Source organism: Heterocephalus glaber, unplaced genomic scaffold (assembly GCF_053883595.1).
Source record: "Heterocephalus glaber isolate CG9 unplaced genomic scaffold, H.glaber_assembly_v1.0 deba00001579, whole genome shotgun sequence".
NCBI lineage: Eukaryota > Metazoa > Chordata > Mammalia > Rodentia > Bathyergidae > Heterocephalus > Heterocephalus glaber.
Window position 1 is genome coordinate 9,433,741 of NW_028258360.1, and position 13,173 is coordinate 9,446,913.

At 44.1% G+C, this 13,173-nt stretch overlaps 1 protein-coding gene across 3 annotated transcripts in view; it reads right to left on the bottom strand.

Moving 5' to 3' along the window:
* Positions 1 to 11,114: 11,114 nt before the first annotated feature.
* The window catches only part of Col4a1 (collagen type IV alpha 1 chain), a 101,756-nt gene continuing 99,697 nt past the window's right edge, over positions 11,115 to 13,173 (bottom strand). For all 3 annotated transcript variants that reach the window (XM_004858556.4, XM_021239361.2, XM_021239362.2), the window contains exon 52: positions 11,115 to 12,576. In XM_004858556.4, the coding sequence (XP_004858613.1) occupies positions 12,495 to 12,576 (82 nt within the window). In that variant the 3' untranslated portion in view covers positions 11,115 to 12,494. The remainder of the gene's footprint in view (positions 12,577 to 13,173) is intronic.

A 13,173-nucleotide genomic window follows, 5' to 3' on the forward strand; every position in this document is an offset into this window, starting at 1 on the left:
AGTTCAAGATTCCCACCAATGTTGTAGAACAGGTCTTCTTTCTCCATGGCCGCTCCCAGCATTTCTTATTATTTGATTTCTTGATGGTGGCCATTCTCTCTGGGGTGAGAGGGAATCTCGTACTGTTTTAATTTGCATATCTCTGATGGCCAGCGATGCTGGGCATCTCTTCGTGTGTTTATTGGCTATTTGTACTTCCGTGACCTGTCTATTCCCTTCGCTTGCCTAGCTTTTGACTGGGTCTTTTTTGGGGGGAGGCCTGATTTTTAAAATTCTTTATTCTGTAGATGAGTCCTGAGTGTCTGAGGAATCACTGGCAAAATGTCCTTGGAGACATTTTGGATACATCTCTTAAATCTGAAATCACAAAGATTGAAGATGTAAATTATAGTCAGGCGTGGTGGCACACACTTGTAATCCCAGCACTCTGGCAGGCTGAGGCAGGAAGTTTGCAAGTTCAAGCCCAACTTAGACCCTGCCTCAAAGTAAAACAAAATGTAGATCAGGGAAAAGGCCCTAAAATTTGAGTGCAGTGGACACTTTTAATATTGCAGGAAGGTCATATAAATCCAATAAAACCAAATACTTTTTTGCATTATGGGAATTATTTAGAGAATGTTTGAGGTTCAAGTAGAAAAGAGGTTGGACACAGAACCGTGCTCACAGAGCTTCTGACAAATGTGTAAATGCAGACCTTAAAGGGAAGGATACAGTCCACTGCCGTAAACCCTTTGTAGGTAGCAGGCGGCAACTGTGCAGGGGACGCTGCATCCGGGGCCTCGCTGGAGGCTGGGATGTGGAAAGTGCCCCTGTGCACACCCCCTTGTGTGTGGTCCTCCTTCAGTCTCGGTCTACAGGGCAGCATCTAAAGAAAGGATGTCATTTGTAACCCTACAACTGTATTTAGTGGGGTCAAAATATGTGGTTAATGTTTAAATTTTTTAAAATGGATGACAATAAAACACATCTCTGTGAATCCCCCCTCAAGATCTCCCCCTCATTTGAACACACTTATCCCATCCTTCTTGCCACTTTCTGAAGCTGTTCTGGAGTCCTCCTTTGTAAAGGTCTTTATGACATGTGATCAAAACCAAGGTGAACAAAAAATATTAAGGTGCATAGCGCTGCTGTGTGCCATCAGTGGACATGGAGGCTCATAAAAACATGGATTTGAACTCTGATTTGTCCCGTTCCTGAGTACAACACAGTGGCCCTTTGGATCAAAGACAGTTCTGAGCTTGGACGGGCTGAACATCTCAGCTCAAGGGTTGAGACGTGTGAAAACGACAGTGCCCCAGGGGAGCACAAGCCAACATGTGTCCTTCGCAGAACAGTGACCCACAGTGACAAGGGGCACAGGAAGAGCTGCCATATTGCTGTGAAAACAGAAGACAAGCCCTAGTGTAACAGTTAACTAAATCAGTGGCTTACAACACATCCAAACTTCAGAAGGAGCATGCAAACGTTTTTAAAAGAGCGAAATTCAACTATTTCTTCCTCTTCTGTACATCATTGTCATTCTCAGAACCATGCTCTTCTGCTGGAGATGTAGTTCAGTGGTACAGAGCTTGCCTAGCAAAGCAAAAAATGAAACAAATAGAATACAAAACAAACAGCTAGTCTGCTTTATGTTTCTAAGCTGCTGTTGTGGTTGCCGTCACTCCCAGTAGAGCCCCTGCCCTTTTCTCCCACTGAAAGCTTGGAACAGCCACTAGGGGACTGGAAGCAGGCTGCCATGGCAGCAGATGGTGAAGGCTGGGATGTGGCTTGTCCCCCAAGAGTTCACCTGCTGCTGGATGCTTGGTCCCCAGTACGGCAGGGTTGGGGGGGGTGGAGGTTGAAGAGGTGGGTCCACCAGGGAGGTGGCAAGGTCACTGGACATTGCCCTGAGAAGGGATCAGTGCTGGACTCAGAGTGAGTTCCTTCCAACAAGGATGAGCCTGACCCTGAATCTCCCTGGCTTCCTGCCCCACCCTGTGGTCCCTTGCTATGCCACACACTCCACTACGATGCCATCTGCCAGTTGTGTTGCTCAGAAGCCCCAAGCAGAGCCCACCAGATGAGCCTGCCAATCTTGGACTCCAAGCCTTCCAAATGGTGAGTGAAATAAATGTGGTCTGCAGTGCCATCCCACACAGGACAGCTCTGAGCAGCCCTGCCCAGAAAAGGGCCAGACATCGGAAGCACAGTCCACATAAGATCGAGTAAAACTGCAGCCTGGAACCTAACCCAGCCACTGGCCTGCCAAAGTCAAAAATACCAGTACAGTGTTTCTATGGAGAAAGATATACGTCTACAGATCCAAAAAGCTCAGAGAGCGCAGACACGTCATAACCAACTGTCTGAAAAGTAAAGACAGTGAGAAATCTTAAACACAGCCAGAGGACAGCATTGGTCACAGGGGAAGAGTGACTCAAAAGGCTAGAGTTTGTTATTAGACACCAGGGCCCAGAAGGAAGGGAGAGAAGCACAGGTGTGAACTGCAGAAGGCACTGAATCATCAGTCCTGCATCCTTCAGGAAAAGTGAAATACATTTTCTGCCAATGGAAACTAGAAGAACCTACACCAGAGGGGAACCTGGAAGGAATGGCCGACAGATGTCCTTCAGACACAAGGGAGATTACGTGAGAAGGAAACTTGGACCTCATAATGGGAAATACTCGGGTCGATACAACAGACTACTCTTCCGGTTTAGAAATATGTCAGATGATAACAAAATATCAACTAACAAGGCATACTAAAATGTTGAAATAACAAAAACAGAAGGAAAAGAAATCAAAATCATAGGTAGCAAACAGAAGCTCAATAGTAAAAGTTAGACCTAAATCCAAATACACCAATAATGAAAGCAAGCATAACACAGTCTGAACTCACCAACAGAAAGCAAAGATTGGCAGAATGGATTTTTAAAACACGGCACAACTACATATTGTCTGCAAGCATCTCACTTCAAACCTATTTATATGGATAGGATAGAAGCAAAAGAATACAAAAGACACAAGACAATTGCTAATCAGGAGAAAGAAAGGCCATATTAATATCAGACAAAGTAGATTTCCAAGAAAAATAATTATCAGACATAAAGAGGTTGACAGAATGATAAAAGTCAGCTCAGAAGGAAGACATAACAACACTAAATGTGTGCCCACCTAATCATGAGGCTGGAAGCAAGAACTTTTCCAATTGAGAGAATAAATTAAAATCTCATGACACTGGAAACATCCGCTGGCAGCTCAGTAAATGCTAGAACTAGTGGATAGAAAATGAACAAGCATAAAACAAGACTGAAAAGTGCCTTCAACCAAATAGAACCAGAATGACACTTACGAAAATCTACCCATTATTCTTTTCAATTGCACGTGGAACATTCACCAAGAAAGAGTATATCCAAGTCATAAAAAGCCTTCATGAGGTGCTGGGGATTTAGCTCAGTGGTTTCACCGCCTGCTGCACAAGCACAAGGACCCAAGTTCGATCCCTGATACAAAAAAAAAAAGGCTTCATGAATGTTAGATTGTTGAAAGCATATATAGTATGTTCTAAAATTGTAATGAAATGAAACCAGATCACAAACAAAACTATAACTGGAAAATATACACATTTGGAAATTAACACATTTCCAAATAATGCATGGATCAAAGAAAGCCTCAAGAAAATTAGGAATTGTTTTGAACTGAGTGTAAGTGTAAATACAACAAAACAAAAGTGATGATTAATCTATACTTAGAGGGAAATTTAGAACATCAAACTCTTAAGTTAAAAAAGAAAAAGCTCTTAGAGCAGTCATCAAAGTTTCCACCTTTAGAAACTATAAAAAGAGCAAAATAAACCTCAAGTAAGAACAAGAGCAAAAAAATCAATGAAACAGAAACCAAAGCAATAGGAAAAATTGATTTTAAAAAGTGATCTTTTATTTTAATGTAATATATGTAGATACTAATAAGATACTTAAAAGGCACTCTTCTTTGAAAATAAAACAAATTCATAATAAAATAATTAGAGAATATCAATAATTAATACATTGTGTATCATAATCTTAAAAGAATGGCCAAAATGTTACCCAAAGTACAAATCATAGACCAAAAAGACTCTGAAAATATCAATATTCAAAAGATTTCTTGATTTAATAACCAAATTCAGTTGTGTAGCTGGATACAACATCAAAAATCAATAGTATTCCTGTAAACAAATAACAAACTCACTGATAGAAAAATTAGGGAAATAACCTCTTTCACAATAGTAGTGAAAGAATGAAATATTTAAGAATCAATCTCACAAAGAAAGTACAAGATCTTTACATTGAAAACTAAAGTATTCTGAAAAAGACTGAAGAGGAGATTGAAGAGGATATCAAAAAATGGAAAGATACCCCTTGCTTTGGGGTAGGAAGAACCAAAGTAGTGAAAATGGCCATATTTCCAAATTGTTATACAGATTAATGCAATCCCAATCAAAATACCATTAACATACCTCATAGAACTAGAGAAAATATTCCTAAAATTCATTTGGAACCAGAAGAGACCTAGAATGGCAAAAACAATTTTGGGCAACAAAGGCAAGGCAGGAGCATCATAATTCCTCACTTGAAATTATACTACAGAGATGCTGTGATTTTTTAAAAAGGAAAATAAAAAGCATGGTACTGGCAAAAAAAAAAAAAAACAAAAACAAAAACCAGACCTAAAGATCAATAGAACAGATTAGAAATGCAGAAACAACCCCAAACAAACTCAGCCACCTTATCTTTGATGAAGGGGCCAAACACATTCACTGGAGGAAAGATAGACTCTTTAATAAATAGTGCTGGAATAACTGGCTTTCCTCATGCCAAAGACTAAAACTAGACCCATGTCTCTCACCATTCACGAAACCAAAATCAAAATGAATCAAAAATCTAAATATTAAAACAGAAACACAATCTGCTGGAAGAGAGAATAGGTAGAACTCTTGAAGATAGCTGTAGGCAAAGTCTTCATGAACAAAACCCAATAGCACAGGAAGTACTACAAAGAATCAACCACTGGGATTTCATCTTATTAAAGAGCTTTTGTACAGCAAAAGAAATCACCAACAGAGTGAAGAGAAAACCCACAGAGAGGAAAAACAATTTAGGCAGTTGTCCCTCTGACAGAGGACTAATATCTGGAACATATAAAGAATTGAAAAAAGTCAGTCCCCCTAAATTTAAAGACCCAAGCCAGAAATGGACATCTCAGATGAATAGACACTTCTCAGGTGAAGAAGTAGAAATGGCAAATAAATGCATGAAAAAAATGTTCATCATCACTGGTCATTCGAAGGAAGCAAATTAAACAGTGCTGATTCCATCTCACTCCAGAAAGAATGGCTATTATGAAGAAATCAAGCAATAACAAATACTGAGGGGCTGTGGGGAGAAAGGAACCCTTCTCCACTGTTGGTGGGAGTGCAGACTGGTGCAACCACTGTGGAAATCAGTGTGGAGATACCTCAAAAAACTAAGATTAGAGGTCCCTTTTGACCCAGCTATTCCCCTGCTGGGTATTTTCCCAAAGGAGTTAAAAACATCATACCACAGTGACATATGAACACCCATGTTTATAGTGGCACCAGTTTGTAGTAGCTAAGTCTTGGAAACAACCCAAATGCCCATCAACTGATGAATGAAAAAAGATGTGGTTCTTTTATACAATGGAGTATTATTCAACCATAAAGAAGGATACACTTGAGACATTTGTAGCTAAATGGATGCACCTTGAGATCATACTCTTAAGTGAAATAAATCTGACACACGTGTAAATATCGCATCATCTCTGGTGTGAGAAACTGAAAGTGTAAATAAGGACCAAAATGTATAATAGGTATTGGGAAATAGGAAAGAGGAACTAGGAAGGGGGGAGGGGAAAAGGAAAGAAGGGAAAAGAAAAAAAGGAGAAAAGAAGGATAAAATGGAAACAAAGCTTTGTAAATGAAGTGAAGAGGGGTCGAAGGGAGGGGAGGGAATGGCATAAAAAGAGGGATCGAGATGCACCCTGCACAGGCACAGAGTCCCTATGATGAAGGTGGCCATTATGTGTATCTAAATTGTACCAATAAAATTAATAAAAAAGAAAACATTGAAAGCTTCTAAAGAGTTTGAGAAAGAAAAAGGAGATGCAAATTTTCAGTGGAAGGAGAGAAATAAAGGAGATCACTGCAGGGTTCCCGAACCTAATGCTGTGAGCAGCTCCCTGCCCGCAAGCTTAACAACTCAGCATGGACTATGCCCCCGAGAGGACACTATCAAACTCACCCAAGGCAAAACAGAGAGAGTGAATAGTCCTATAACTGTTTAAAAATTGCATTTACAGTTAAAAACCTTTCCCCTTCTTGGGCCAGGGATTTAGCTCAGTGGCACTGCACCTGCCTCACAAGTGCAAGGTCCCAAGTCTAATCCCCAGTATGGAAAAAAAAATCCAAAAACCTTTCCCCTCCAAAATTTACAGGCCCAAAGGATTGCACTGGAAAATGCTACCAAATATTTAAGGAAGAAATAATGCCAACTCTGCTTCATTTCTATCGGAAAATAGAAGAGGGAACACTTTTCAGCTCATTTTTAAAATAAATGGCATTATCTGATACTAAAACTAGACTGGCAGTATAAGAAAAGAAAGCTAAAATCCAACAGGTCTGACTAACAGGCACAAAAATCCCTCATGAAATATTAGAATGTTCTAATATTTTAAGCAAAAGATTTTTTTAAAAAAGAGTAATACACCATGAACAGGGGCTTTGTCCTGGAAACAGAAGCCCAGTGCAATCTCTGATTTTCAGTAAACATCATTCACTGTGTTGATTTGTTTGTTTGTTTGTTTGTTTGGTACCGGGGATCGAACTCAGGACCTTGCATTTGTGAGGCAGGGGCCGGAACCACTGAGCTAAATCACCAGCCGTCGCTGTGCTGATTCACACAATCATATCTGTGGATGCAGAAAAAGGATTTGACAAAATTCAACTACACTCATAATAAATACTCACAAAGACAAAGGCGTCCACAGCAAAAATCCTGTGTTTTGCATCCTACTTCATGCTTTTTCCCTAAGACCAACAACCGGGTTAAGATGTTCACACTCCACTCTGATTCACATCATCCCGGCCAAATTGTCCCAGCCAGGGCCAAAAGGCAAGACTTCCAATGGGCGAGGAGTGGAATGCAGAAAAGAAGAAATAGAATTGTCCTTATTCACAGACAACATGATTATCAATGTGGGAAATCTTAACAAAAGTACAAAAAAAAAAAAAAAAGCAAAAGAAAACACTTCTAGAGCTATAGAGAGAATTTGGCAAACTCAACCCAATGTCAACACTTCCCAAAATGTATCATAGTCCTATAGCTTAGGCATGTAAAGTTAGAAGTCAAAATGTAAAAGATAATGCCATTATCAGTACCTCCAAAATGAAGGGTAGCCAGGCATGGTGGCACACACCTTAATCCCAGCACTCTGGGAGGCTGAGGCAGGAGGATGCTGAGTTTGAGGCCACCCTGAGCAACTTAGTGACTCATTGAAAACCTGTCCCAAAATTTTAAAAAACTGACAATGGACTAGGGATGCTGCTCTGCACAAAAGTGCTGTGTTCAGTCCCCAGTATCACAAGGTATCAGGTTCCAATCTCCTGCCCAGTGCTACAATGCATGATGAGAAGAAAGACTTACAGAGTTAAAGAGACAGAGATACGGGGAGCCAGGATGACCAGTGCTCATGCAAGATAGCCTGAAGAAGCAAAGGCCCTGAACACCCAGAGCTGTCGATATTTATTGGTGACATCATAGTTAGAGGTAAAGGGGCTACGTGAGGGGACATGGAGTTGCTGAGGCAGGCAAGGATTGTAAAGGAAGACATAGCATTCTGGAATTAGGAATAGATCAGACAAATGTAGGTTGTGGTTAATAATTAACCTTGTTTTTTTAGTAAAGTAGGTTTTAGTCATGGGAATGGAATTTGGGTGCGAGTTACTCCAACCGCGGTTCCTGTGTTACCTCCTGTTGGGCCCCACAGTCTCACAGGCCAGTTCTCTGTTTCTGCTATGGCAGTAGTAGGAGGGTCATGCTGACCTGCATGCTACTGTGGTGCTCATGAGGTGCTTCTGAGTCACTTAAGCTTCAATCAGACTCGCTTCTTCAAGTGAGCCAGGTACAGCCTGACTGCTCACAGCCTGCTTTGGGCATAATCAATAGGGCAGTCTCTCCAACAAGCAGAGAAATACGTGAGACACATAACATGCATACAAATCTAATGAAACGTATTCAGGATCTTTATACTGGGAACTATAAAATGTTGATGCAAAGAATAAAGAAGACATCAGTAAATGAAAGACACCACCTTCACAGAATGTAAGATTCAGTACAGAAAACATTTCCCAAGCAGACTGATGATTTCATGCAATTCCAATCAAAGTCCACAGTGAATTGTCTCATAGATTTAGAGAAGCCAAATCTCACATTTACCTAGGAAACAAAGAAATTGGAATTGTTAAAATAGTTTTTAAAAAGAAGTCAGAAGAAGAGGCTTGCTAACTGCTCTTCAGATTTGCTTTGAGCTAAATTAGTCAATTGGTGAAACTATAGTCACGAAGATCAGTGAAATGGAAGAGTCCAGAAAACAAACCCACACAATCTATGCCCAATTAATCCTGACAGAGATGCAAAATCAATTGGTAACCTTTCCCCTTCTCAAGAGTTGGATACCAGGGCTGGGGAGTTAGCTTAGTGGTGCCACTGCCTGCCTCCCAAGCACAAGGTCCCAAATTCTATCCCCGGTACCAAAAAAGAAAAGGAAAAAAAGAGTTGGATGTCCATCTGCAAAACGATGACACACCACACATTTTAAAAATCCAACAGATCCAACAGATCATAGACCCCATACATCTACGATCTATTGATTTTTGACAAAGGCGTCCAAGATAATTTATTCCCTAAGGAAAGAGATTCTTTATCAAATGACCCGGGAAAACTGGATATTCAAAAGGAGAAAAGCTTAAAAGTTGCTTGTCAGCTTGGGATCCTTGGATGTCCCCACACAGAAAGACCCTGTGACAGTTTGGAGATACTACAGTGTGTCCCCCAGACTCACAGGATGATAAGCTTTGGGGAAGAGAGTGAATCAAGGTGTTACTGGGAGGGGATGAAAACGGGCCAGGGCCCCACTGAAGCTTGGGGGTCATGGAGGCATGACCTTGGGACTATGTCTGGCCTGAGCCTCACCTGTCTGACTCTTCTCTGCTTCCTGACAGCCATGAGGCGAGCAGCTTTCCTCCCCCACACCCTGCCTCTGTGAGGTCCTGCCTGCCTGGGGCCTAAGAGCAATGGAGCCAGCCAATCATAGGACTGAACCCTCTGAAACCGTGAGCCAAACCCAACCTTTCCTCCTTTAAGTGGTTTTTATCAGGGTGTGGTCATGTTGAAGAAAATGTAACACAGAGCTCTCAGAGGAGACTGCTGGGAATTGCGGGCAGATGTTCTGAGCACTGGCTTGCTTGTGGTGCTGTAACCTGTAGGTATGTCACAATTTGTAGAACTCCACATCAAAATAAGTCAATTTTACTGTATATTAATTTTAAATGTATAGAACAACTTTTAGAATAACAGGTAGAAAATGCACAGGACCTGAGTGTTGGGATCCAAGATATCATATTATCCTCTTTGTTCCTTTCTTCCTATACCAATTATGCATAAAATCATTTATGCTAAATAAGATGTACACACAGAAACAGAATGCCCTAAACTGGCTGGCACAGGAGAGTCAGATCTGTGGAAACCCAGCCCCAGGACTGAGCGTCCTCCTGCACTCCCCCAACAGCACAGAGGGCAGCTGATCGCTGCTCCTCACGTTCTCACCACCACCCTAGGACCCGACCCCAACTCCAGTGGGGATGTGAGCTCATGTGTGGCCCTGCTTCATCCTCCTGCAGTGCTGCATGTTCATACAAACCGCCTGTGTGACTTCACCCACCCTCTGCCACATGTTCACGTGCGATTCTGCCTCACCCTGACTGGGCTGTGTTCACACGTGACCACTTTATCTTCACAGTGCCACGTGTTTGTGTGTGATCCTGTCGCATCCCGGCCCTGGTGTGTGTTCATTGTGATCTCGTTTTGTCTCATTCTGTGTCGCATGCTCATAGGGATCTGGTTTCATCCTTCAGTGTGTTGTATGCCCCCATCTACCCTTTGATCTTGTGATCCATGTTAACATTTACTGTGTCAGCCTCTCGCTGCGATGTGTTCACGCATGGTCGTATGTCATCCTGGCTCAGTGTGGCGTGCACATGTGATCCCATTTCATCCTGGTTCTGTATACATGATCCCGTTCATCTTGGCACTGTGAGACACTTTCATGTTGCCCTGTGTCACTTACTCTGCTGTGTTTACATGTGACCCTGTGTCATCCTCAGTTTTGTGTTCACTGTGATCCTGTCTCATCCTCATTGTTCCTATGCGATCCTGTTTCATCCTTGTCCTGTTTTGTGTGTTCGTGTGTTACTGTATTTCACCCTGGCCCTGTGACACATGTTCATGTGACCCTGTGTCACCTCCGCCCTGTGATGTGTCCATATGTGACCCTGTGTCACCCAGGCCCTGTGACCTGTGTTCATATGTGACCCTGTGTCACCCAGGCCCTGTCACCCTGTGTCATCCCAGCCCTGACCTGAGTTCATACGTGATCCTGTGTCACCCTGGCCCTTGGTATGTTCACAGGTGACTATCCTCACTGCAGCTCTCCTGGGTGAGTTACCCATGAACATTTTGAGGCGCAGGCCCCTTCTGGGCCCTGAAGAGCACACTCATCCTCCTGACCTCTCTGCCAGCCCACGGCACCTCGGCGTGGCCCCCATGGCTCGCGCCTTTGCAGAGAGGCTTCACAGGCTGTCAGGCCGGGCCTGGGTCATCTCAGCTCTGTCCTCAGTGTACACGGTGCCGGATGCAGGGTGGACGGCGTGAGTTGGCTGAAGGACAGGAGGGGGGAGCGGGGCAGGGGCTGAGCAGGAGGACGGGAGGATGGAGCCAGCGCCGACCGAGAGCAGCAGTCCCGGGGGTTACCCCACCCCCACCCTGTGGCTCAGCTACAAGCATCCAAAATAAAAATGGCCTAAGGGCTTGCAAGGCTCATACATTTATTAGCACTTTATGCAGTAGCTTTCCTTCAAAGGCTTCTGTGGCAGTGCTAGCAACAAATTCATAAAAGCTTAATTTTTATACAAATAGTTTTATTACAAATTTGAATTTTTAAGAAATACACATGTAAAGATATGACAGAAAAGGCTTAGTAGTCTTGAGAAAGTTTTGGAGACTTTTGGTGAAATGTCATTTCAAGCATAGTGGTCCGAATCTGCCCTCCTGTGACCCTCGCTCCCTGCGGAGTCTGCGAGGCCCAGGCACGGCCAGAAGTGGCCTGCACACGCCTGAGCAGAAATACTGACAGCACGCTCCATGGCTCTTCCCGCACGGCTGCGAGGGAGGGTGCTACTGCACGGAAGGCCTTGCTGCTGCTGCTTTTGAAGTCAAGTCGTTCAGTTTGTGGTTAGTGTTTAAAACCCTGAAAGGATTCAATAGAGTCGAAACAATCAGCTCAAAGTACGTGTGTCCCATCCTCCAGAGGCACCACGCGCACCAACCTGCGTTTGCTTTGGCACCACGTGATTTGGGGTTTGGAAGTGAACGCAGAAAGCTGGTGTTTCACATTTGGTGTCGGAGTGTTCAAAAATCTGTGTTAAAGGGCAGCACAGTCTTTGCCAGAAGAGAGCTAGGTAAGCTTTATTTCAACAGTGGAAGTTACACTAGGATTTGACCTGCCTAATTGCTGACATCTATATAAATTACTAAAATATATATATATTTAATTTCTCACTACTTTTGGACCATCTTTATTCCACAGGAAAGCTGGCGCCTCTGCCAACGGAGCTTCGTAGTACCACACAGAGCGGAGACACAAATCTATGTCTGAGGGCTGGAGGGGGAGTGGTTTACTGAGTCCGTCATTGCATTTGGAGGTCTGCAGAGACCGCTTTTACTTCACTACCATTTGCACAGACCGAGGGACCTGGACTGGGAAATACTAGACGGTGCTCTAGAGACATTCATATCGGGGCAGAAAACTCATCTATTACAATACAAGGCTGAGCACGGGCAGGCGGGCGGGTGGGCGGGCACCGCGCCCCTAGCACCTTGGAGCTCCAACCTTGCACCTCAGTGCAGGACCGGAGCAGGACAGGTATTTTATTCATCACAAGTGCCATCTGGATGCCACTATGGAAACCTCATCGTTGTCTCTCTTCTCCCTCAGCAAGCAGAGACCAGTGAAGCAGGGCGTGTTAGTTACGCACATTCCTATAAGGCACTTTACGGTTTCATACTGGACAGTGAGGTACACAGGATATACTTCTAGGGTTCGTTGCTGTTAAAAATAAAAGAGGAGGAGGCAGCGGAGCAGAGGAGGAGGAGTAGCACCATGTTGTGACGGCAGCTGGGTCGGCCTCGTTATGTTCTTCGCATGCACACTTGGCAGCGGCTGACGTGGGTGCGAAGCTCTCCGGCCTTCAAGGTGGAGGGTGTGGGCTTCCTGCAAGGACACAGGGCTCAGCGCTGGCCTCGGCCCTGCCATCAGACCCGGCCCCTTCCGCAGCCCCAGGACCCGGACCCCAGCCCTAACCTGAGGACAGCCCAGTGACCTCGCCTGCACCACCAGGCCTGCCTGCCCCGCCCCGTAGGGGGGCTAACTTCCATCTCCTCAGCTAGATAGGCAGTCTTCAGGGCCAGGAGGAGGCGTGGCCTGCTCCACCCACTCCACAGCCCTGCAAGCGCTCGTGAGGCCTGCTGGCTGCTGCGCTGAGTAACCAACCCTCCGAGATTAGCCAGCGCTCCACACCCACACGCTTCCGTGACCTTGGGAGGACTGGTGAGCCGACAGCCTGGGACCGAACTGCAGAGAAGACTCAGGGCTCCCAAACTCCTGCTGATCCTGGAAATTACCTTATTCTGCTGGCTAGAAAGGTGCAAACTGTACGAAAGTTGGTCCTGCCCTAATTCTGTTCAAAGTAAACTGGCCGGATCTGAGTGTCTTCTCCCAAAGCTAAGGCTCTCATTTCAGCGCCTTTCAAAATGCAAGTTCCAGGAGCCCCAAATTGTTTCCGTCCAGAGGAGTTTACCTAATTCTGTG